Source organism: Saccopteryx bilineata, chromosome 4, assembly GCF_036850765.1.
Source record: "Saccopteryx bilineata isolate mSacBil1 chromosome 4, mSacBil1_pri_phased_curated, whole genome shotgun sequence".
Taxonomy (NCBI): Eukaryota; Metazoa; Chordata; class Mammalia; order Chiroptera; family Emballonuridae; genus Saccopteryx; species Saccopteryx bilineata.
Genome location: NC_089493.1, coordinates 132,163,141 through 132,188,185, shown reverse-complemented (window position 1 = coordinate 132,188,185; position 25,045 = coordinate 132,163,141). Strand labels below are relative to the sequence as shown.

The 25,045-nt window shown below is 41.9% G+C and overlaps 1 protein-coding gene across 6 annotated transcripts in view; it reads right to left on the bottom strand.

Moving 5' to 3' along the window:
• Positions 1–25,045, bottom strand: part of PEAK1 (pseudopodium enriched atypical kinase 1) — a 275,077-nt gene that overhangs the window by 86,178 nt on the left and 163,854 nt on the right. For all 6 annotated transcript variants that reach the window (XM_066278295.1, XM_066278294.1, XM_066278293.1 and 3 more), the window contains one exon: positions 239–3,481. In XM_066278295.1, coding sequence (XP_066134392.1) covers positions 239–3,366 — 3,128 coding nt within the window. In that variant the 5' untranslated portion in view covers positions 3,367–3,481. The remainder of the gene's footprint in view (positions 1–238; positions 3,482–25,045) is intronic.

Here is a 25,045-nt window from a genome sequence, read left to right as displayed (position 1 = left end):
AGCTACTTTAGCTAAAGATCTGGAGCCATAAATAAGCCTAGCTCAGTACAATAAGATCACTTTAATAAAATTCTAATCTTGAAAAAAAATTCTAATCTTGGAATGAAGATATAAAGATAGATGGCCACTAAGTGATACTTACCAGCAGAAATGGCTCTTATGCAATTTTAAAGACAAAAAAACTTAGCACCAGAAAATGTGTTGAAAATTCCCACATTCTGCTCGTCTGTTTACATACCTGAGAATTTTTTTAGGAATCTGGGATGGAGAAGAATGGCTCCTTTTCTTCCTCGGCTCTGAATCCTGTAGTGACCCATTCTGGGCCCCACCCTTCTCCCCAACTCCTGGCTGCTCTGCTCTGGCCTTCCTCTGGTCCACTCTGAGCTGGCCTTCGACAGGATCACACCGGTACATGAAGATGATGGCCGGCTTCTCACTGGACTCCCCTTTGGCCTCTGTGAACCAGTGATGGCGCTGAGCTGGAGGAGGGGGCAGCACATGGATGACAGTGCCATCTAGGCCCACCAGCTTCCCCTTCTCCTGCTCTTTCTCTCTGTCATCCTCCTCATCTGTTTTCCGACGGCGGAAGAAGCTTTTAAATGATATCCAGCGTTTTGGCTTCGCGTCAGCAGCCCGCCTACTGCCTTCAGAGTGCAGAACAGATTCTGCTTCTGTTGATCTGGTAGGACTGGTTGATTTGGTCCAGTTGGTGAACCGCTTCTGGAAAAGGTTGCCTGCATGGTAAGGAGAGGATGTAGAGCGTGGGGGTGGGAAGGGTGGTGGTGGCTCCCTCTGAGGATTAGTCACTGACTTGGAGGTGGAGGGGGTAGCTGGCTTGGCCAGTGGGTCTTCCTGTGCTTTAGGGGTAAGATGTTCTGGGGTCTGAGGTTCGTTGTGCTCACCACTGGGCTGAGACGTGAAGAGAGATTTGGGTCGGACTGGAGTACTCTTAACAGCATCAGTATCTGGAGGGACTGCATACAGCTCTTCCACACTGCACGTCCTAGGGCCTGCCTGGGGCACTTCTGGAGGGGACTGCGGGGGCTGGATAGAGGCCACAATCTGAGAAAGCACTGCGCTTGCCTTCTCCCTGCTGCTCACCATCTGGGACTCTGGAGTGTCCTCTGTGCCGACAGCAGGTTCCCGAGTGGCTCTCTGGGGCTTTGAGGGGGAGCTGCGGCTGGAACTGCAGCTCCTCTGTGGTGAAGATGGACCCCTGCTAAGGCAGCCATTAAACTCCTGGACCTTCTGAGCCACGGAGCCGCTTTTACATCCTGTGCTATTTGAAAACCCTTTAGCTTGGGGACAGTCAGTGGGGCTGCCAGTGGTGTCATCAGACACTTTGCTTGCCGTTTCTATTTCTTCGTAAGTATGACTTATCATGCTGGTGGTTTTCTCCTTCACTGATAGCTCTCCACTTGTTCCAAGAAAACTTTTATAAATGGCAAGATTGTCATATGCATTTGGATTGATGACAATGGGAACTTTGATAGCATTTTTGGAACTCCGAGCATAGGTTGGCTCATCATGAATGATAATTGGAAAAGGGGGCATCCCAGCATTGTTATAACTATTGAATTTTATTTCAGACAGATTAGGTGACTTAACAGGGATGGTTTTGGAGGAAGCATTGGCAGCGATGGGGGAAGTAGGTGCTGACTTGTGACAGTTTTTCCTTGGTGGGACATTTGGTCCAGTTCCACATCTAATTAGTTCTACCTTCGGTATCTTTTGTCGTGGACTGGTACTAGAAGTCCATACTTCCTGGTATCGAATTGCACTGGACTTTTGGAAATGGGCACCGATTTGTCCTGACACCAGGACAGGTGATGTCACCGGAGAGTTTGGAGTAGAAGATGAGCTTTTCTTCTTAGGGCTGCTGACAGGGCCCTCGAGGTGCTCGCTGGCCATGGCTGCCGAAACGTCCACAACAGTGTATGGCTTGCATAGTGGCTGCTCAAGGTTTACAACACGGTAGGGCTTTGTTTGCTCCGGCACTGGAATGAGATTGATGACGAGGGCCTGACCAGCGACATCAGAAGAAGCTGTGCCTTCCTGCTTCTCAGTCTGCACAGCAATCCTGCCGCCCTTCTCCTCCAGCCGGAGAGCAAGGACCGCCTTGTGGGTTTCTGGTGCTTTCACCGGGCTTTGGGGCACTTGTGAGGAATCCTTCTCCTGGCTGTTACCAGACAGACTTTCACAGTTGGGCTCGTGTTCCTTCATGTCCTTAGAGTCTCCTAGGTGACCAGGAGACATGCCTCCATTATACGCCTTCTGGGATAAACTGCTGGATGTCCCAGAATGTGATTCTTCTGTTAAAGAAGAGTCTGGTGAGGTGGAGTCCAACGACACCATGCTCTGCATGCTTCTTGGCCCACAGGAGACCACAGAGCTATCTGCATAGCTGTTCAGGATCTCGTCATAACTATCATCATAGTCCACAGCACAGATCCTCTGCAGGGATTTGTTTCGCATAGGGACAGTGTTCCACTTCTTGTCCACGCAGAAGCGCACAGGGGACAGGGTGTTCGCCCTGAAGTTGGCGAAGCGAGGCTGGCCTCGCATGCGGACTTCCATGGCTAGCAGCTCTTCGTCGCTCTCATCCCAGCTCTCCCGCTCCTCTTCCAAGTGACTGAACAGCGCATCCTTCTCACTCTCCTCACCACTCGAGAACTCTGGGTAGCAGAACTGGCCCCCTTCATTACTGATCACTTCTGTGCTCCCGCTCAGGATTACGTGCTTGCCCTGAGTGTCTCTCGTCCCACCCACCATGCAGCTGGGTGGGAGCTTTCTCTCCAGTGACCGTTTGTAGCAATTGTTTATTCTTCCTAAGAAGAGTTCTCTGGGGTTGGCTTCCTTTTCCCTTATCTGAGGGGTGGTATCCAAGCCCACTATCTCCTTCAATACTTCCGTCAGTCCATTATTATTATTGGATGCCTTCTTTGCACTATCACTGGTGCCACAGGGTTTAGAAACATGGCTAACTCCTTCAGAATCAACTTCATCATTATTATTATTGAGTGGTTTCTGATTGAAGGCGGTCCTGATTAGGTTCTTCCCTAGGAGGACAGGTTTGTTCTCACAGTGTCCTTGGATGCTGGGCTCACCACAAACACTCTGCCCATCTGCCACCATCATAGTGGGCTTCACAGCTATTGTGGGTTTTCTAGCCACAGGAGGCCGGAAGTTTCCGGTGTTCCTGACACGGTGGTTATTGCTGTGATTGGCATTAGTTTTCACATTGCTGTGGGTGACGGGTGTCTTCTCAGGGCCTGGAGGAAGCTGGTGTAAGCTTTTAGGTTTAAAGCAGTTCTTGCATTCACCAGGTTTCCAAACGTGTTCAGTAAAGGTGTTACAAGCAGACATTTTAGAAAACAGAACTTCACAGCCAATGCTTCCTTCTCAGTGCGTGGAGAAACTATTATCTGCTAGTTTTCGCCTCCCCTACACATCATAGCAGCTCTTGTTAAGTGTCATCCATCTGTTGGGGGAAAGAGAAGACAGTCTGAATGGACAAGGCACTATGAGGCATCCTTCTCACTCTCCTCACCACTCGAGAACTCTGGGTAGCAGAACTGGCCCCCTTCATTACTGATCACTTCTGTGAATGGCATGAGAAAACTGGCTCTTTCCCTAAATTCAGATATTGAGAGAAAAACTAACTTGGGCACTTAATGAACTCCCTTTACACAATCGGCATTTTGGAAAGTTCATTGCTTCACCACAATTTTATGCGTTCTCACTGAACCACATCTCATCATCTGTTTCATGTCTCTGTAGCAATGATCTTGGGACCTTCCCCTCCTGGAAATGCCTCTGAAACTGCCATCCACCAACCTGTCTGACACTTCCTAGTCTACTGTGGGTTCCCTTCCTCTGCCTATCCTTTACATTTTGGGTATTTCATCGACTCCTCAAACTCAATGCATTCAAAACTAACCCACTGACTACCCCTTTTCTCAACTCTAACCAGCCCTCCTCTACCCCCCAGGCCACCTTCTTCCTCTTTTATCCTAGACCAATTAATGTCATCCTCCAACACAGCTGAGCTTCAACCTTCAGACCATTCTTGACATCTCTCCCCTCACTCTTTACTCATTTTTTTTTTAATTTTTTTTTATTTTATTTATTCATTTTAGAGAGGAGACAGAGAGGGACAGAGAGAGACAGAGAGAGACAGAGAGAGACAGAGACAGGGGGGAGGAGCTGGAAGCATCAACTCCCATATGTACCTTGACCAGGCAAGCCCAGGGTTTCGAACCAGCGACCTTAGCATTTCCAGGTCGATGCTTTATCCACTGCGCTACCACAGGTCAGGCTCTCCCCTCACTCTTAACTCCACATCCTACTAACTCCCTAAATTAGTCTTGCCAATGTTATCTATTACATTTCACTAGAACTCATTCTTGCCATTACCAGACACTGTGAGTAGTTAATTTGCCCAGATTCCTGGAATGGGCTTTTAACTTCATGTCTGTAGTCTCACCCCATTCCAATACCACCTCTCTACCCTTGTTCTTCAAAGTGTGGACCACAGCCAGCAGTATCAGCCTCAACTGGGAGCTTGTTGGAAAGGTAGTATTTCAGAGATGCCAGGTCAGAATCTGCACTTTAATGAATTCTCAGGTGAGTCCATCATCAGATTTAACTTTCTAAAATGCTAATATGATCATCTCTTTTTTTTTTTTTTTCTGAGGTGAGAAGCAGGGAGGCTGAGAGACAGACTCCCCGCATGCACCTGACTGGGATCCACCTGGCAAGTCCACAAGGGGGCGATGCTCTGCCCATCTGGGGCATTGCTTCGCTGCAACAGGAGCCATTCTAGTGCCTGAGGCGGAGGCCATGGAGCCATCCTCAGCAACCGGGCCAACTCTGCTCCAGTGAAGCCTTAGCTGCAGGGCAGGAAGAAAGAGACAGAGAGAAAAGTGGGAGGGGTGGAGAAGCAGATGGGCGCTCTCTTGTGTGCCCTGGCCAGGAACTGAACCCAGGACTTCTGATGCTTTACCACTGAGTCAGCAGGCCAGTGCAATCATCTTTTTTTTTTTTTTTTTTTTTTTAAGTGAGAGGAGGAAAGATAGGCAGACCCCGCATACATCCCGACTGGGATTCACCTGGCAACCCCAATCTGGTACCAATGCTTGAATCAACTGAAATATTTTTAGTGTCTAAGGCTAGTGCTTGGACCAATGAGCTAATCTTATTGTCCAGGGTCAATACTTAAGCCATCTAGCCACTGGCTACAGGAGAGGAAGAGAGAGAAGGGGTAGAGAAGCAGATAGTCACTTTTCCTGTGTGCCCAGACTGGGAGTTGAACTTCACTGGGCTGATGTTCTTTCCACTGAGCCAACCGACCAAGGCCATATGATTTTCTTCTTACCCAGCATAACCACTCTGTGGCTCCCTCTCACCTACTGCACTGGCTACTAAATGTCAGTGTGCAGACTGGAGGTTGCTAGCTGAATAGAGCCACCTGGGAAACCACTCTAGGTATACCTAGTCACTCTCTGAAGCATCAGTCTGGGAGTCTGACTTTTTAAATAAGTTCTCCAGGTAATTCTGGGTGCACTGAGGTAGTGCAACCTCTAGTTGTGGGTTGGAATACGAGCCCCTTAGGTTTTTACTGTATGATCCTTGTCTCCCTTATAGCCTCATGTCTTGAAAATTAAGTAGTCTTACCGTACTCTAAATCTGTCTGGGCTTCTTATTTCTCTTTGGTATATCAGAGCCACTTAGATATACCTCCATTTATAAGCACCTTCATTTTTAACTGTTTCCTCACTTAAAGAAGTGTTTGAGCTTCTTCAAGGCCTGGGTTATTATCTTATTCATCTAGCATAGGAGCTGGTCGAGTAAAGCACTGGTTTTAAAGCTAATTACTTTTTTAACGAGTCTTGTGGCTCTCTCTCATCTTAGACACATAGTACAGACCTCCCACAGCACACCATTAGTGTCATACTTCTACTCTGGATATTATAATAAGGTCAGCAGGAGCTACACACAAGTAAGAACTGGAAAGTTTAACTTCACTCATGTACAATGACAGTGACAGGATCCTTGCTTTAGTCAGAAAACTAGCCTTGCCTTTTTGTCAAGTGTCAGCACAATTATAAGGAAAAATATGTCCTTTAGCAAATATATACAAAACTAAGTCCCTTGTAAACAACACTCACAAAATATTCTGTCTCAATGGAAGAAGTACACATTTAAGGATGAGAGAATTCCACAGAGAGAGGCCAACAACCCTGCTGAGATCTAAGTTCAGTTCATCATTGAACTGATCTTTTCAATAAGGTTAAAAAATATGTTTCCCAACCAAAAAGCCTGTCAATAGATGACTGGATAAAGAAGATGTGGCACATATACACTATAGAATACTACTCAGCTATAAGAAATGACATCGGATCATTTACAGCAAAATGGTGGGATCTTGATAACATTATATGAAGTGAAATAAGTAAATCAGAAAAAACCAGGAACTGCATTATTCCATACATAGACGGGACATAAAAGTGAGACCAAGAGACATTGATAAGAGTGTGGTGGTTACGGGGGGAGGGGGGAAAGGGTGAGGGAAGGGGGGAGAGGGAGAGGGAAGGGGGGAGGGGGAGGGGCACAAAGAGAACTAGATAGAAGGTGACAGAGGACAATCTGACTTTGGGTGATGGGTATGCAACATAACTGAACAAGATAAACTGGACATGTTATCTTTGAATATATATATGTATCCTGATTTACTGATGTCACCCCATTAAAAAAATAATTAATTTAAAAAAATGTTTCAAATGTCTGTTTAAAAACGTTTATTCACTCTTTCACGTAAAACTATACCCTTCAGCTGATAACACACCACTTCCTGCTAATCAGAGACTAGGACGTCTTGAGCACGGGGAAGACTGGCATGAAGCTGGGTAAGGAAGGAAAGTCATGGTCCATTCCGCAGGGCCTTCTAGGCTTTTAAATAGCAGAGTTTATCCTCACAGCAGTACGAGGCCGCTGGAGGGTTTAAATAGGGGAAACAACAGGTCACAATTTGCATTTTAAAAAAGGATGGCGCCTGACCAGGCAGTGGCACAGTGGATAGAGCGTCAGACTAGGACATGGAGGACCCAGGTTCGAGACCCCGAGATCACCAGCTTGAGTGCGGGCTCATCTGGTTAGAACAAAGTTCACCCGCTTGGACCTAAGGTCGCTGGCTTGAGCAAGGGGTTACTCAGTCTGCTGTAGTCCCCTGGTCAAGGCACATATGAGAAAGCAATCAATGAACAACTAAGGTGTGGCAACGAAAAACTGATGATTGATGCTTCTCATCTCTCTCTGTTCCTGTCTGTCTGTTCCTGTCTGTCCCTCTCTCTGACTCTCTCTCTCTGACTCTGTAAAAAAAAAAAAAAAAAGATGGCAATTGTATCCAAAGTGCTCTATGGATTTAGCATAATTCCAACCAAATCTGAGCGGGATGTTTTGTAGAAATCAACAAGCTAGTTCAAAAATTTAAATAGAAAAGCAAAGGACCTACAATAGCCAAAACAGTTTTGAAGAAGAGCAAAGTTGGAAGACTCAGACTAGCTGATTCGAATCCTGACAATGTGGTGCTGGGACAAGCATACCACAGCCCACAGGACAAGTCTAACCTGTTGCCTGTTTTTGAATGTCCCTTAGCTATGGATGCCATTAAATTTTTATATGATTTTAAAAGAATGATATTTTGTGACAAGTAAAAATGATAGGAAATTTAAATTTTAGTACCCATAAATGAAGCTTTGTTGGACACAGCCAGTCTCATTTATTTACACGTTGTTTGTGGCAACTCCTGAGCTACAATGAAGAACTGAGCGGCTACCGCCTGTCTGGCTCCCTCATAGTTCTGCAGAGCTTGTCATCTTGCAGCTATAAGTTGCTACACCTCCACTGCTACATGTATCACCTGTGTGAATACATTTTTGAAAGATAAAAATATGTAAAATCTCATTATAGATCTGCATTAGTATATAAACGTTTGTATTCATTTTTGATGAGAAGGAACACTAATTTTGAACACTTATCAAGCAAAATCTTATTCCTTCACCCCAATTTCATTATTTTTATTAGTAGAGCTGTGTTACAAAAATTGAACTCAATTACTATATTTTAAATTTTGTCAAAAATTCATAGAGCTCTGGCCTAGAAGTTCAATTGGTTAAAGTGTTGTCCTGAAACACCAACATTGTGGGTTTGATCATCTGTCTGGCACAACACAGAAATCAACTTTTTTTTCCCTCCCTCTCTCCTCCTCCTTTTCCCTCTGAAAATCAATTAAAAAATTTTAAGAACACAAAAACAAAAAGTTCATGGAAGTCTGTTTTCTCTCTTGTTATACAACTACCTACAAAATACTTTGGATTTTTCCTTTTGACCTATAAAACCTAAAGTATTTATTATCTGGTTCTTGACAGAAAAAGTTTGCTGACTCCTGACAGATTAGAACAGACACAAAACAGAATACAGTCCAGAAATAGATCCATGCAAACATAGGCAATTGATTTTTGACAAAGGTGAAAAGAATATTCTTTTCAACAAATGTGCTAGAACTGGATATCCATAGGCAACAAAATGACCATCGCTTTCTCTCTTATATCCCAAAACAAAAAATTAACTCAGAATGGATCACAGGTTTAAGTATAATATGTAAAGCTATAAAACTTCTAGAAAAAAACATAGGAGAAAATCTTTGCAACCAAGGGTTAGGCAGAGTTCATAAATACAACATCAAAAGATCAACAACAACAAAAAAAGATAATCTGGGCTTCATCAAAATGTTTGCTCTAAAGAAGATACTGAGAAACCACTGAGAAGACAGCCATAGATGAGGAGAAAATTTCTGCCAAGTATCTGACTTTGTATCCAGTATATGTAAAGAACTTTAAAAATTAAAGAAAATAAAATAAATCTAATAAAAAATACATAAAAGACTTAAGCATATACTTCACCAAAGGTACATGGATTTCATATAAACACATGAAGATGCTATATATCATGAGCTGTACAGGAACATAAATTGAAACTACAATGAGCTACCACTATCCATGTATAGAATGGGTAAAATAAAATTAAAACAAAAAAACAAGAGCCTGACCTGTGGTGGCTCAGTGGATAAAGTGACAACCTGGAAAGCTGAGATCACTGGTTTGAAAACCTGGCTTGCCTAGTCAAGGTACATAAGGGAGTTGATGCTTCCTGCTCCCCCCCTTTCTCTCCTCTCTCTAAAAAGGAATAAATAAAATCTAAAATAACCCCCAAATCCAGAAACAAGAACTGGTGCCAGGGAGAATGTGGGGCAATGAAGCTCTCATCTAGTGCAAATGGATCAGCCACTCTGAAAAGAGTTGGGCAGTTTCCTTTTTTTTTTTTGAGTTGGGCAGTTTCTTATAAAGTTAAACATAGCTTTCCATGGAAGCCAGCAATCTCACCCCCTGCCTAGGTATTTACCTCAAGACAAATGAAGAGTTAGTTATGTTTATACTAATGCCTGCACATGAAGGTTTATAAGCAAAAACTGGAAATGATCCAAATATTGTGTAGTAGTGGTTATATGACTAGCATGCATTTGTCAAAACTCAGCATTGTATACTAAATAAAAGGTGCTTTCTACTGTATATAAGGCGTTTCTCAAGGTGTTTTTACTGTATATAACTCAAACCTCAATAAATCTGACTTAATAAATAAAGGACAGCTCTGGTCTATGAAAATGAACTGAGAAGAACAGGCCAGGAGGCCAGGAAACTCTCAGAAGCTGTTGTGAGCGAGGCATCTGAGAAGAAGAGAGAGGTGGGCAGCAATATCTGGATTTCAGAGCAAGGTTTTTGGTTTACATACTGAGTGATTTGTGGGGCCACTTAATCAGATAAAAACACTGTAGGGGGAGGTACAACGTTTGGGGGGAGGATTAGGAATTCATGTTTTTGTCAGCCTGCATGAAAAAGAGCAAGCCACTGAACTGAGAACTCTGGAGCACAGAAAGGAATTCTGCTGTTCTTACCTGATAGGGAATTGTCAGCATAGAAATATCTTAGGCCAAAAAAAAAAAAAAAAAAAAAGAGGGTGAGCTGGGGAAGTGGCCTTGGTGGGTGATCTGGGGAGAATAAGACAACCTCAAAAGAAAACTCAGAAATAACAACGGTAAGTGTGGTGACACAGAAGCCAGAGGAGATGTCATGAAGAAGTGAAGACAAGGATCCAAAGACTACTGAGGGAAGGAGAGTGAGGACTTCCACGTGCCACAGGGCGCTGCAGTGTGCTCACTGGTGAGCTCAGCATGAACTATTTTTTTGCAGTGGTGGGGACAGAGAGCAGACTGGGCGGGCTGAAGTGTGAGGAGATAAGAGAGTAATTGTAGGTAACCTTCTAGCAAAGATTAGATGAAATGTAGAAGAGCTGGGAGTAGGGAGGTGTCTGGAAATTCCTTTATTTTTTTTTTAATTAATGAGATTTATTTTTTTATTCAGTGAGAGGCAGGGAGGCAAAGAGACAGACTCCTGCATGTACCCGTCCTTGATCCACCCACCAAGCCCACTAAGGGGCGATGCTCTGCCCATTTGGGCATTGCTCCGTTGCTCAGTGACCTAGTTCTTCTTAGCACCTGAGGTGGAGGCCATGGAGCCATACTCAGCACCTGGACCAACTCGCTCTAGTGAGCTATGACGTAGCTGGGATCGTCAGGACAGGGCTTCCCGGAAGTAACGTCTGAGCTGGGAGCTGCGTGAAGAGGAGGCTGCCAGGGCATTGAGTCTCGGCATGCGAGTGTCTGCCCAGCACAGACAATAAGGGCACATGGGTGTAGGGAATCCTGTTGCATCCTTTTGCCGCCTGCTCTGCTTCTTCATGGAAATTCCTTATTTTAAGAAGGCAGAAACTATATGATGTTGAATGTTAATACTGGAAGAGAGGCTGAAAAGATAGGAAAAAGAGCTATAGATAATCATAAAACTTAGAATGTTAAAGCTGAGCAGGCCCCTAGGTCAACCCTTCTGTTTTATGGGCAAGGGATAACTGAGGCCCAGAAAGACCACACAATGAATGAAAAAGCACCAGAACTGAGACTTAAGACTACAGCTACCTACAATATGTTTTGTTTTAAACATTTTTCTGTCTTATATATAAATTTTTTCTTGTTATATATGCCCACTGTGAAATTATGAAAAGCAAAAAGAAAATAGAGATCATGTGTAACCTTATTATTCAGAAGTAATTTCTATTAACATTGTGGCAGCTCCTGTCAGTTCTTAATATTGTCTGTTTGCTCAGCACTTTGGGCACTGAAAACAAAAAAAGAAGGCATCCTGGCCTAGTCTTGTAAACCAAGTTAAATCCACTGCTGATTAGAGAGACTAAATTTTCTCTTTATAAGGAGTGCAGTTTATTTTCTTTTTCTAAGACTCGTAGATAAATAGTAAAACTACTTCCTCACTTTGAGTGCAAGTAAGTTAATTCAGTCAAGAAATGGCTGTTGAGTAATCTATAGGTGCTATAGATTAGCACCTATAATATTATTGACAGGATGGCCACGTGAGAACAATTGGTTTATGTCAGTGCTATGTGCAACAAAAAGCCCTCCAGTAACAAGAGACCTTAGATTTGACATTCAGTTCCAATTCTGCATTCATGCTGCTATAAAGCCAAGAGATGAACTGAACAAACACCATCAGTCAGCACCAGATGGAGCTGCTGTCTAAGCCACTAAGCCTAACCGTAAAGGGCTTCATTTTTCAACACTAATTGTGTTTGGAGACAAAGATGTGCATTTTAAGTCAGTGTCAAAAGGATTTTAACTGTCACAGCTCCTTACAAAAAGAAGCTGAACCAGATGCAGCTCTGTCCACAGAGCAATCCTCAGGCCTCATGGCCTTTGTCAAATGGCAGCGACTAGCAGCTCTGCCTGCTCACCGCTGGCATCCCCCACACAGGAAACGCAGGTTACCAAAGTCATGCTCGATAAAGAAACAATGTCTCCCAAGGCACTTAAGCAAAGGAAATATGACAGTGTACCCTGCCTCTTTTAGTTCTTTGCCAAAACAGGTCTGATATGAGGCACCCACATGGAATGCTTGATAAGAAAAGCTCATTTGCCTCCACATTCCTTAGAATCCCAAAGTCAATCCTCAGTGGGAACGGCAGATGGGAGAGTTTGTTTAATGGCCAAAGCTGCCCCAGAAACTAGCCAGGACTCTGAGATCTAAAACCCAATTTCATATTTGACAGTATTAGAGATCAAAGCCCCTTAAGGTTATAGATGAAGCTGTTCAAGAGTAGCTGTCATGACAGCTTTTTAAGAACCGATTACTGTTTTTTACTCTCTCTATAGCTATACAATGACAATAATTAATTAGTTTGCTTCTAGTCCAACAGTTTTTAAAGCAGGTTTAATAGAAAACAATTAAATCCACTGGAATAAACAGCCTGGCAGGGAGAGCTGGAACTCTTTAAGCTGAATTCAGTTTCCAAGTCCGTGAAGAGGGGTGTGTGTACAGTGCGTTTCCTGAGGGCACACACAGAGAACCTGCTAATAAGAGAGGATGGGGGGCTCACTACTAGGCTCCTTCCCAATCCTGTGATGCCAGGAGGCCATGTTTCTCTTCATAAAAGCTGTCAAACTACAGAGAGGCAGTCAAGGGCCCTCACCCTGGCATGTGAGGACACTCTCTGTGTCCTCTATCACTTATAAGTCCTCCTGCACAGTCTCTATCCATGAGACCACGGTAAAATCTACAAATCAAGGTTCTCATTCGACTTTTGTAATGGGAAGTGTGGGTCACTTCCATAAAAAAGGAAAGGAAAGCCTGACCAGGCGGTGGCGCAGTGGATAGAGCGTTGAACTGGGATGCAGAAGACCCAAGTTCGAGACCCTGAGGTCACCAGCTTAAGCCCAGCTCATCTGGTTTGAGCAAAAGTTCACCAGCTTGAGCCCAAGGTTGCTGGCTCGAGCAACAGGTTACTCGGTCTGCTGAAGGCCCGTGGTCAAGGCACATATGAGAAAGCAATCAATGAACAACTAAGGTGCCACAAAGAAAAACTGATGATTGATGCTTCTCATCTCTCTGCGTTCCTGTCTGTCTGTCCCTATCTATCCCTCTCTCTGTCTCTAAATAAATAAATAAATAAAATCTTTATAAGAAAAAAAAAAAAGGAAAGGAAAATATGACAAGTGTTCTCATGTAACTGTTCCCAACCTTTCTTTCTTCTGCAGTGAAAAACGCTGATCCCATGCCTCAACCAGTTGCCAAAACGTTCAGTACATGACTAATGAGAAGGGGAGAGGAAGAGAAACCAAGCTGTAGGAAAAGGTCTGCAGGAGATAACACAGCACTAATTCGATGCATAAATGGAAATTCCATGAGGGGAAAAAAAATCTTTGAGATCTGACACCCTCCCCCCAAATCAGTTTTTTGCTATCACAAGAATAGGCAAGATCTTAAGAAATAAGGTTCTCCTACCTACAGAAGGAACCAAAGTGCAACTTGCTTACTTTTGACAACTTAACTGAAGCTCTGGTACAAGGAGGAAGTCCATACACTTCCAACGGCTGTAACCACAGTTCTTCTGCAGTCCACTGCTCCTGTCACATGCAGTCCCTTCAGTGTGCAACAGCAGATGCACCACCACTGAGCCTAACCCACTGTTCTCAAGTACAAACTTTTTGATGAACCAGTTAAATAATTATAATAATAGTAACAATAATAATAATAATTATTATACAGGGTAGGGTAAAAGTACATTTATAGTTGTCAGTACATGAAAGAGTGTAGTCTTATATTATTATTTATTAATTATTGTATTATTTTCCATACAAACAACTGTAAACCTACATTTGCCACACCCTGAAACTTGGTAATAACTAGGAATAAAATTTTAAGTTCCAGAATGTTCACCAAGCCCACATCAGACCCTTATTTAAGAAGGTACACATCAGAGAGGAGATTAAAATGTCATCTAATAACAGCCACGGACTTAACAGTTTTTTACAATGTATTGTTTCCTCATGGGGAATATATTTTCTCTAATGCTGTTCTATTTGGCAAAACCCTACTTATCCTCCAAGAACCAGTTTAAATTGTATCTCTGTGATGAAGCTTCATCTGACTACCTAAACACCTTAATTACAATACCACATTGAGCTGTATTTATAGAAGCGCCTAGAACAGTGGTAGTCAACCTGGTCCCTACCGCCCACTAGTGGGCGTTCCAGCTTTCACAGTGGGCGGCAGTGGAGCAACCAAAGTCTAAATAAAAAGATAGATTTAACTATAGTAAGTTGTTTATTATAAAGATTTATTCTGCCAAACTTAGCAAAAATCTGACATAAAGTACTTGGTAAGTAATTATTATTATATGCTTTAACTTGCTGTAACTCTGCTTTATAAATTTTATAAAGTTACTTCCCTACTTTATAAGTCATCATTACTGTGGAAAAGGTGGGTGGTTAGGAAATTTTACTACTAACAGAGATACAAAAGTGGGCAGTAGGTATAAAAAGATTGACTACCCCTGGCCTAGAAGGATGCAGTCTTTCCACCGGGCACATCATGAATTGTGTGGAGTCTACAAGGCGCTAAATAAAATGCTTGCTGAATAGTAAGAGGCTGCCAGTCTGCCTAAAAGTTGTGCCTTTCTGCTGCAGAGCACAAAGGAGTCCATCCAGCCAACGCATCAGGAGCTGCCTGCACTCTGGGCTGGGAGAGCTGGTGAGAGTGAGGGAGGAGCTGCTGGACACTGCCTGGCTTTGGTCTTCTGCCCTGCACAACCTCTGCCCTGTCAGGTGAGAAAAGCCAGGCTGTAGGCTAACTGAGATGTAAAGAGACAGGTGCTCTCTGATTTAGAAGGGAATAAGAAAGAAGAAATGAGGGCAGTGCAAGCTTCAAAGGTAAAAAAAATATATAAACAGTGCTACCTTGGGATTTGAGCAGACCAACATACGATTTTTTTTTTTTAATATATGAGCTGCGACTCGGTCCGTATTTTTGTTTTGTGAGATCCGAGCAAAATTCTGAGATACGAGTCGTGATTTGGGAAACTGCCGCTAGTTGGCGCATTGGTGCACGGGTCCAATATCGGCAGCACAACAAACACCAGCATCTCGTTCTTTCTCACATGTTACCCGCAGAATCAAGAAAAGTCTCATGTGCTGTACTCGTTCTTGCATCATTTTTGCTTTTTTTACTAACTTTTTTTGTGTGCTATCATGGGGTCGAAAAAAGTGAGTGTAAAGGACAGTGATGAGAAGAAGAGGAGAATGATGTCGATAGAAGTAAAGCAAGAAATAATAGAAAAACATGAGCGTGGTGTACGAGTGATTGAACTGGCCAGGCTGTATGATTGCAATACATCTACAATTTGTACCATCCTTAAACAAAAGGATGCCATCAAAAGCGCAAATCCAGTGAAAGGAACTACAATTCTGTCCCAATTAAGGACAAATACCCATGAAGAAATGGAGAAGCTTCTGCTGGTGTGGATGAAGGAGAAAGAGCTGGCAGGAGATACAGTGACAGAGACTGTAATATGCAAAAAAGCATGTATTATATATGGCGACTTGAAGAAGAACCATCAACCTCAAAAGAAGCAGTAGAAGATAACATTTAAGGTAAGTCACCGCTGGTTTGAAATTTCAAGAAGAGATCTGGCATCCACTCGGTGGTGAGGCATGGTGAGGCTGCGAGTGCTGACGTAAGGCAGCTGAGGAGTACATTGCACGTTTTGCTGTGCTTATCGCAAAGGAAGGCTACATCCCCCAACAAGTGTTCAACTGTGACGAAACAGGATTGTTTGGGGAAAAAATGCCCCAGAGAACTTTCTTTCATCACTACAGAGGAGAAGAAACTGCAGGCATAAACCCATGAAGGACCGCCTGACCCTTGCCTTGTGTGCAAATGCTAGTGGTGACTGTAAAGTAAAGCCACTGCTAGTGTATCATTCTGAAAATCCTCGAGCCTTTAAGACTCACAAGATTCTTAAAGAAAAACTGCAGATTATGTGGCGCGCCAATGCTAGGGCATGGGTTACGCGGCAGTTTTTTATTGAACGGGTAAATCTCGTCTATGGTCCTGCAGTGAAGAAATATTTTCAAGAAAATAAACTCCCAATGAAAGCATTACTAATCCTTAAAAATGCTCCAGCCCACCCACCTGGTCTTGAAGATGACATTCTCGATGAGTTCAAATTTGTCAAAGTCCTCTACCTCCCACCCAACACGAATTCAATCTTGCAACCTATGGATCAGCAGGTCATTTCCAACTTTAGAAAGCTTTACACAAAGCACTTGTACCGCCGCTGTTTTGAGGTGACTGAGAATACAAATCTAACCCTTCAAGAGTTTTGGAAAGATCACTACAACATCATGATATGTTTACACATTATTGAGTTGGCATGGCAAGAGGTTACAAGAACCTTGAACTCGGCATGGAAAAAATTATGGCCTGATGTTGCTGCAGACAGGAACTTTGAAGGATTCGAACCAGAGTCAGAGACTGAGGTAGAAGTGTTGGAGGAGATTGTGTCCCTCGGAAAGTTGATGGGTCTGGATGTAGATGAGGGTGAGGTAAATGAGCTTATCGAGGAACATGAGGAGGAACTCTCAACTGAGGAGTTGAAGGAGCTACAGATGATGCAACAGATGGAGCTTCTGCAAGAGATTAGTAGTGAGGAGAAGGTAGAGTTGGAGGAAGTGATTTCCACAAGTGAAATTAAAGACATGCTGGCAATGTGGGAGAAGCTTTCAAGTTTCATTGAAAAGAAACAGCCAGAAAAAGTTTCAACTGGTCGTGCTTCAGCACTTCTGAATGACACTTGTCACATTTCCATAACATTTTAAAAGGCAGGCAGAAGCAAACCTCTTTAGATAGATTTTTATTCAAAAGTCCTGCAAGTGAAAGTGCCGAAAGTACAGCCAAGAAGGCAAAAAAGGTAATGATTAAATGAAAAATATGTAATGTTAAGCTTAAGTTTAAAGTTAAGAAAGTGTATTTTTTTACATTTAAGTTTTTGTGGTTTCATTTTAAGAAAGTGCAGTTTTAGTTGATGTGTCTACAGTGCCTGCATCCCTTCCTTCCTCCCTCCTCCTCCGCAATTCACCTCCGTTAGCTGCATTTGTTTGTCTCCAAGATAAGAATACAGTACTAAATAACATTTTTTATTTCATATATTTTGTTATGCATTGGTAAAGTATACATGTGTGTTTCTTAATTAAAAACATGTCTTTTTTCATAATTTAGGATGGTTTGGGGATGTTTCACAGGGCTGGAACGGATTAAATCTATTTCAGTTCATTTAAATGAGAGAAATTTATTTGATATCCGAGTTGACTGACTTAGGAGCTTGGTTACAGAACGAATTACACTCGTATCTCAAGGTACCACTGTATAAAGAAGAGAAAGAGGTGTAAAAAGAAGATAGAAAGGAATAAGAAATAAGGAAACAATTATTCTGAGAGAACAACACTGAAATGTTTATAGCAACATAATCAGAGGAAGCATTAATGTCATTTGTTAGCACTCTCCACCATTTCTGGAGCCCTTATAGTCTTCCATGACTTGTACACTTGTTAGAGGGTATTATTTTCCCAATCACTCTTACAGAAAACAATAAACAATACATTCTGTAAAAGATTTATAACTTAAGACTTTTAAAAGGGAAAATGTACTTCTGAATTAATGAAAGTCTGATACTTTAAAGAAGATGTATTTTCAAGGGTCTATGAATTCTTCAAAAGAGCTTCAACACTGAACTGTAAACTAAATTTAGACCTAAAATAGATGAATATAAACATATGCTGGATCCCTGCAATGGCTACTTACTAAGCCCAGCAACAGGATCTGCAACATGATTATAAATGCAGATACATTTGCTCTTCTTACCTTAGCTGGCACTGAGTGCAATGCTTTAATTGTGGGGAATAATGAGAAAAGCAGGGGACAGACTGTAGTTTTTAATCAGTTAAGAGGACTATATAAATTACTAAAGTTTAAAAAGTAGTGCTTAAAAACAATTATTTTCTTAGGTAAGGATTCCTCCTGTGATATTACTTACTAATTTGCTAAGCATCTGTTAAATGAGTGTAATAATCATCTATGGCACAGAGCTATTATTAAAATGAATTAAGATAAACTATATAGGGATTACACTAAATCCATAGAAGGCCTTGTGTAGTATGAACATTGTAACGATATTCATTCTAATCCAGGGAACACACGGTACCTTTCTGATTTTTTGTATCTTCTCCAATTCTTTCATCAGTCTTGTAGTTTTCAACGTACAAACTTTTCACTTCCTTGGTTAAATTGATTCCTAAATATTTTATTGTTTTTTGTGCTATTGTAAATGGGAATGTTTTCTTTATTTCTTTTTCAGATATTTTGGTGTTAGTGTACAGAAATGAAACTGATTTCTGTATATTGTTTTTACACCCTGCAAATTTACTGACTTCATTGATTCATTCCAACAGTTTTCTTGGTTGAGTCTTTAGGATGTTCTATACATGAGATCATATCATCCACAAATAACTTTTACCTTTTACTTTCTGATTCAATGCAACACCTATTAAAATTCCAATGGCATTTTTCATAGAAATAGAAAAAACAATCATAAAATTTCTATGGAACTACAAAAGACCCCAAATAGCCAAAATAATTGTGAGAAGGGGGGGAAGCTGGAGGTATCACATTTCCTGATCTCAAACTGTACTACAAAGCTAGTTCTAGGATATAGGGAGCTAAGGTTTTACTATATCTCTACATAGGCATTCATCTAACTCTTCTGTTTTAGCATGTGACTGGATAATGATGAGATGGGGAGATGAGGAAATGGGGAACAAGAGAAAAAAGAGATGAAAATGGAGACTGAGAAGGAAAGGGAACCCATACTACACAAAAAGCGGGAGGAGAGTCACAAGTGTGAGAGCAGAGGCCCTGCAGATGAGCAGAGACATTCAGAAACAGGACAGCTCTTTTTCAATTCCCCTCTTGCTCCCCCTGTTCTGACGTCAGAAGGATGTGTGCACTCTTAGGTCCTTGCTGAATGCCAATGAAGTAATCCTACACGTAGACTTTATACAACACAATTCAGTCAAAAGGATTTTAATTAGTGTACATCATTCCCTACAATTTTAACATTTAAAGATGAACAGTCTTGCTAAGAGCCAGATGGTGACACATACTAGTTAATCACTCAATGAATGAGCACACAGAAATGAATGCAACTGTGAGATGTGTTGCTGATGGTCTGTCCTGAGGAACCCTCCCGTTCCATGAGCACCCACGGAACATACAGATTCACTGTGCAACACAGACTCAATTATCTATAGTGGCAATACCATCATTCATGCACCTTCCTCTACATCACTCAATATTTTATGCTAAGAAACCTGCGAGCCTTGCTATTCCACTATAATCAGTCTAAATCTTGTAAGTAAGGGTCAGCTAAATACTGCATTTACATTTTCCTACTTAAGAGCAGATTTTACAAACTCATTAAGGCCCTTGGTCCCTGGCTGGGTGGCTCAGTTAGTTAGAGCGTCGTCCCAATACACCAAGGCTGTGGTTGGACCCCTGATCAGGGCACGTACAAGAATCAACCAATGAGTGCATACATAAGTGAAACAACAAATCAATGTTTCTCTCTCTCTAAATTAATTTAAAAATCTAAAATACTGGTCCTGGCCGATTGGCTCAGTGGTAGAGCATTGGCCCGGCATGTGGATGTCCCAGGTTCAACTCCCAACCAGGGCACACAGGCGCCCATCTGCTTCTCCACATTTCCCCCTCTTCTTTCTCTGTCTTTCCCTTCCCCTCCTAGCCAAACCTCCACTGGAGCAAAGTTGGACTGGGTACTGGGGACAGCTCCATGACCTCTGCCTCGGGTACTGAATGGCTCCTGTTGCAATGGAGCAATGCCCCAGGGGGGGCAGAGCATCACTTCCTAGTGGGCATGCCAGGAGGATCCCAGTCAGGTGCAGGATTTTCTTTCTGCCTCCCGCTTCTCACTTCAGAAAAATATAAAAACAAAACAAAACCACAAAATATTAAAATACTCATGAAAGTCATTTTGTTAAATGAAGGGCAGATGAAATGAAGCTCTTGACCCAACCTCCCACCTCCCCCATTCTGTCTGTCAGGCCTTAGCACTATGAGTTCAAGGATAAAAAGTGCCAGTGGAACCCTGCATACCAGCCTGCTATGCACTGGAGAGAATACACTCTATTGCCAGGTCTCAAAATATGACTAGATACACTTTTTGACAGAGAATGAAATCCCAGAAACCATTTGTTTTCTTAGATCCTCATATCACTCTTACAGAAGTTCCAAATATATTCTAATTGCCGCACTCTCTCTAGATTTACTGAGGAAGACTTGTTTCTGGTTTGTTGATGGCCTAAAAACCAAGTGGCTTATTTAGGTAAGGGAGCAACACGGTGCAGGAGAAGAAACCTTGACTCTGGAGAAGAGAGGAGCACCATGAGTAGTGTGTGTTACCTGGGGCACAGCAGGCACTGACAAATGTTAGTTTCCTTGAGATAATAACAAGCCGAAGGGACATTTTTGTTTGCTCATTAAAAAGTCAATGTGAAAGGAAACCTAACTGAAATCTAAATATAATTATCTTTGGAGAATTTAGAAATTATGGTAGAAAATGTGTTTTTTGAGGGTACCTTTAAAATTAAAGACAATATACCTCACCTTCCAAAATAAGCCCAGAAGACAGAATTTCGAGAAATCTGTGCTTATTTATGATATACGGCCATGGTTACTGCTTAAAATTGTAATATTACTCAAAAGCATTCTTAGGGGAGTGTAAACCAATAATAGAAACAATAGATTGAATATAACCATAGATTGTATAACTACAGATTTTGTCTTCAGATATGAAGACAAAATCTGTAGTTATAAACTAGAAAAGCCTCACTAAATGGTAAAGCCCATTAAAAATTTAATTACTTTCTCTGGGCTCTTGACTTTTAAAAAAAGAGGTGGAATTAATTATTCAAGTAGAATTAAATTAATCTGGACATAGTTAAAAGTAAAAAATAACAAGTATTTTCATCAAGATGTTTCTGTGTAATAATTCAATGATTCAATTTTTAAAAAAATTTCTACTATTTTGGTTTAATAATTTTGGGGATATTTCTATTATTTTTCAAATTTTTAGACCCACTTTATTTCCCCTTAAATAAAAAATACTTTGGTAGAGTATTCAACCACACAAACAGGTTTTTCTGGAGAGAAAGCAATGAGTTATAACAGCCTGCGCAGACTAAGACAACTTCTGGATGACTCTGAAAAAATAATCTATTGTTGCCTGACCTGTGGTGACGTAGTGGATAAAGCATTGATTTGGAATGTAGAGGTCGCCAGTTCAAAACCCTGGGCTTGCCTGGTCAAGGCACATATGGGAGTTGATGCTTCCTGCTCCTCCCCCTTCTCTCTCTCTCTCTTCTCTAAAATAAATAAATACAATCTCTTTAAAAAAATAAATAAATAAACATAACCTATTGTCAAATCAGGAAGAGCACAGTTGGGCAATCCTCACCAGCACAGGCAGAAAGACAGAAGACAAGATGCTCTCTAACACAAGGTTGTGGAAAGGGCATAGCACTACTTTTGTTTTAGAGGGAGCTAGAAGTATGGAAAACTTCCATAGCTAACAGTAAAATAATCTGAGTTTACACACGTACGTTTTTTTGGTTTTGGATTTAAAATTTTACATGGGTTCTGTTTTCCAAAAGGGTACTGTCTGACTGACTGACTGGGCAGGGGGGAGACCTCCCTTCAACAGCTGGGACTGTGACAAAGGAGCCTGACAGTGCCGTGGACACATGACGCAGGGGTGACAGGATTTCCACAAAGAGCATTATGTTCTCTGTTTACCGATGTCTTCAATTTTCCTTTCAGAACTGCCCCTGTGCTCCTCTCAGCTCCAGGCTCAGTGCAGCTCGGGACCCAGCTGGCTCTGTGCTATTCTGAAATAAGGCACAAGCCTCTGGGTACAGCTGTTCCCTGAGACTTTAAACAAAATTGGTGGAGAACACCCAAGATTAAGCGACTCTGCTATGCATCTGCCCACAAATGCAATCTATTTTTCATCCTTATAGCTCTATTTTCTGGGCTACTACTACTTGTACTACCATGTATGGCATATCTCTAACTTATAATAACCAGGGGCAGCAATCACCATTATAATCAATGAGGGACTGAGGGACTGGCTGGACTAAGTTCCTTGACCCACGCGACACAGCTTGTAAGTAGTGAGCTGAGCTATGCCCCTAGCCCTGACTTAACTCAAAGTCCCACTCGAGTCCATTAGAACACACTGCCTCTCTATCTCCCACATGCTCTCGCTGCTGTGTTACATACACTCTTCTCTGGTTTCTGGTCTTGGCACATCCACTCCACTCTGTGCTGGGCCACTCCCTTGGCTATAGCCACCAGCAGCTCTGGGGAAATAATGTCCCCATTTGTAGTATTGTTTTCATGGGACTTACACTGGCCAAAGCTTCTGCTCAGGGTGACTATTATTAGACATTGTTAACTATAGTAGTATTAATCTCCATTTAATTACTCACATTAACTGCAAGACCTACGGATTCTAGGCAATCCAGTATAGAGGACAAACACAGTCCTTCCTTCCAAGGGGGAAGTCAGACTGCTGAGTAACAGAAATCAAAGAAAAAACCCAAAAATGATAATTATGGAACAGTTAAAGTCTAATGTGTGAAATGAGTAAAAATACTTGATTTTGATAAGACAGTGTCACAGTAAAGCCCGAGTTCTACATTGATCAGGCGTTCCCGACTTCCCCGTGCAATGGGACACTCCTGCTTGTCAGCAGGGTTGGCAGCCTCTTTGAAACTACTCTTAAGGCAGCTATGAGGATTCTACTTATTGGTACTGAGACCAATTGCCACCAGAGGAAAGACACAACCAACACACAAGTTAGTTGCAAGAATCACACAGGCAGTTTATTCCTCACAAATCCTTACGGTGTACTTGGGTACAGCTTAATGGGGCCCTGTCAGCGTGCCCCTCTCAGCTGTCCTTGGTCAGAGCAGCGTGCAGACAATCTGTGCTCAATGTTGGAGTCTGGGCGACTAACTGCAGCTGGGGGCCCCTCTGCTTTAGTACCTTTTTCTGGTGTATGCTTTCTAACAGGTGTTAACCTATGGGATTATCATATCAAGCCACTTTTTGGGAGTTCTGAGCAGGGAGCTTCTTTTTTATGTTAATCTAATGTTATCACATCAAGCCACTTTTTATCTATATATAACTTCACACACACACTAACTGGGCCCTTTGCAAAAGGCATATTTTTGCCTATCATATCAGTACATACTAGATTGGTTCCCACCCAGTGTGGCCTTATTCACTTGCCTTAATGACTTTTAATATACATATTATATCCTAACTTATTTCTATATATCTTCTATATTTTTCTACATTTCTATATATTTAATTACTATAACATTATATTACTGCAACAGACAGAAACATAGAACTGTGAGAACTAACCTAGTAATGAAAAACTGGATGGCCTTAAAAGAACAACTCAAGAGCAATGACTAAATAACATACATCCATTACCACCTCCTTGGCCACTGTATGTAGTAGCCATAACATGCGGGTTCTGTAAAGGGCTCCTTTTGTTAAAATAAAATTTTGAAGGATTACCTTCTTTCCATTGTTCCTATTTTCCACTAATCCTATAGTGCTGACTCAACCATTTCCTCACTGGCACAATAGAAAGACAGAGTAAGTGTTGAAAAAAGTTCTATAAAAAGTAAGTACATTGAAAACTGATCTAAAAAACTTATATTCTAAGTTATCTTTATTTTCAGTGTAAAATAAAAAATTCATTCCTGACATATCAGAGATGCTACAGAAGTTCAAGATTTTCATAGACCTTCAACCATTGAGTAATACAAACAAAAAGAGATATTCAGAGTTCCCGAGCGGTATCTGCATACATGTTATCCTCAGTTTCTTTCTTTATCCTTCAGGAAAGATGCTATCCTTTCAGAAAAGGCTATCAAATGAGCTAAGAGATAGCAAGGACAGTGAATAGTCCAATTTGAGTTGAATGCAAGTGTGATTATCTGAAGACATGAAAGAAATTTACCTGCATTAGCATCAAATGCCTAATACTGATACAAATGCTGTGAAAGTACAACCCAGTAGAAAGCTTTTGGTTCTGGGACTTAAAGGAGCACCCACCCGCCAGCTGAGTAATACAGAATTCAGACAAAGCTGCAGACCCTGCCTCAGAGCTCTTCATCTACTCAATGGACTAATTGACAGGAACTAGTCCTCCTTTCTATGAGGTACAAAGATGCCCACATCCTAATCCTCAGAACCTGTAAAAACGTTACCCTATACAGTGTACAGCAAGGACTTTGCAGATGTGATTAAGTTAGGATCTATTGCGTATTTGATATGACTGCAAATTCACTTATTTCCGATTTAAATAAATGAAGCTCTTTTAATCCACTTCTGTATGGCAAACATAAACAAAAAGTTGTTTTTAGAAGTAGTTTTGGTATAAGAATGAAGCTGTGTTGAGATGTCCCCGTCTCATCCGCTATCACTGATAAGCATGCAGCAGCACAGCTGCTGGGGGACCTGCTGGGGGCTGGTCCATAAGAACATGTGGAGCAGCAATTATGGCAAGGGGACCTTCAAATTCTAAAAACTGTGAGCTGGTGAAACTGCTCAGGAGTATCAGTCTGTGCAGGGTGAATCTTTGCTGAACTAAAAAAGCTCCATAGCTCTCAGAAGATCTCTGGGGCATGAGTTCCTGCTGCAGGAACAGCAGCTCTTTCACAAGCAGTGGGAAAGCCACGAGCAGCCCCCAGGAGGAGCCACCTGGCCCACCAACACCAGGCACCGTAATTCCTCGGCCACAGGGACTTTCATGTCTGTGCCTGGAGCTGGAAGTCAGCTCACTGTTGGTAAACCACCTTTGTGGTTTACCAAGCTTGGTTTACCAAGCACTGATTTGTAAAAAGTTCACCTGGAACTAAATTTGGACTTTACTC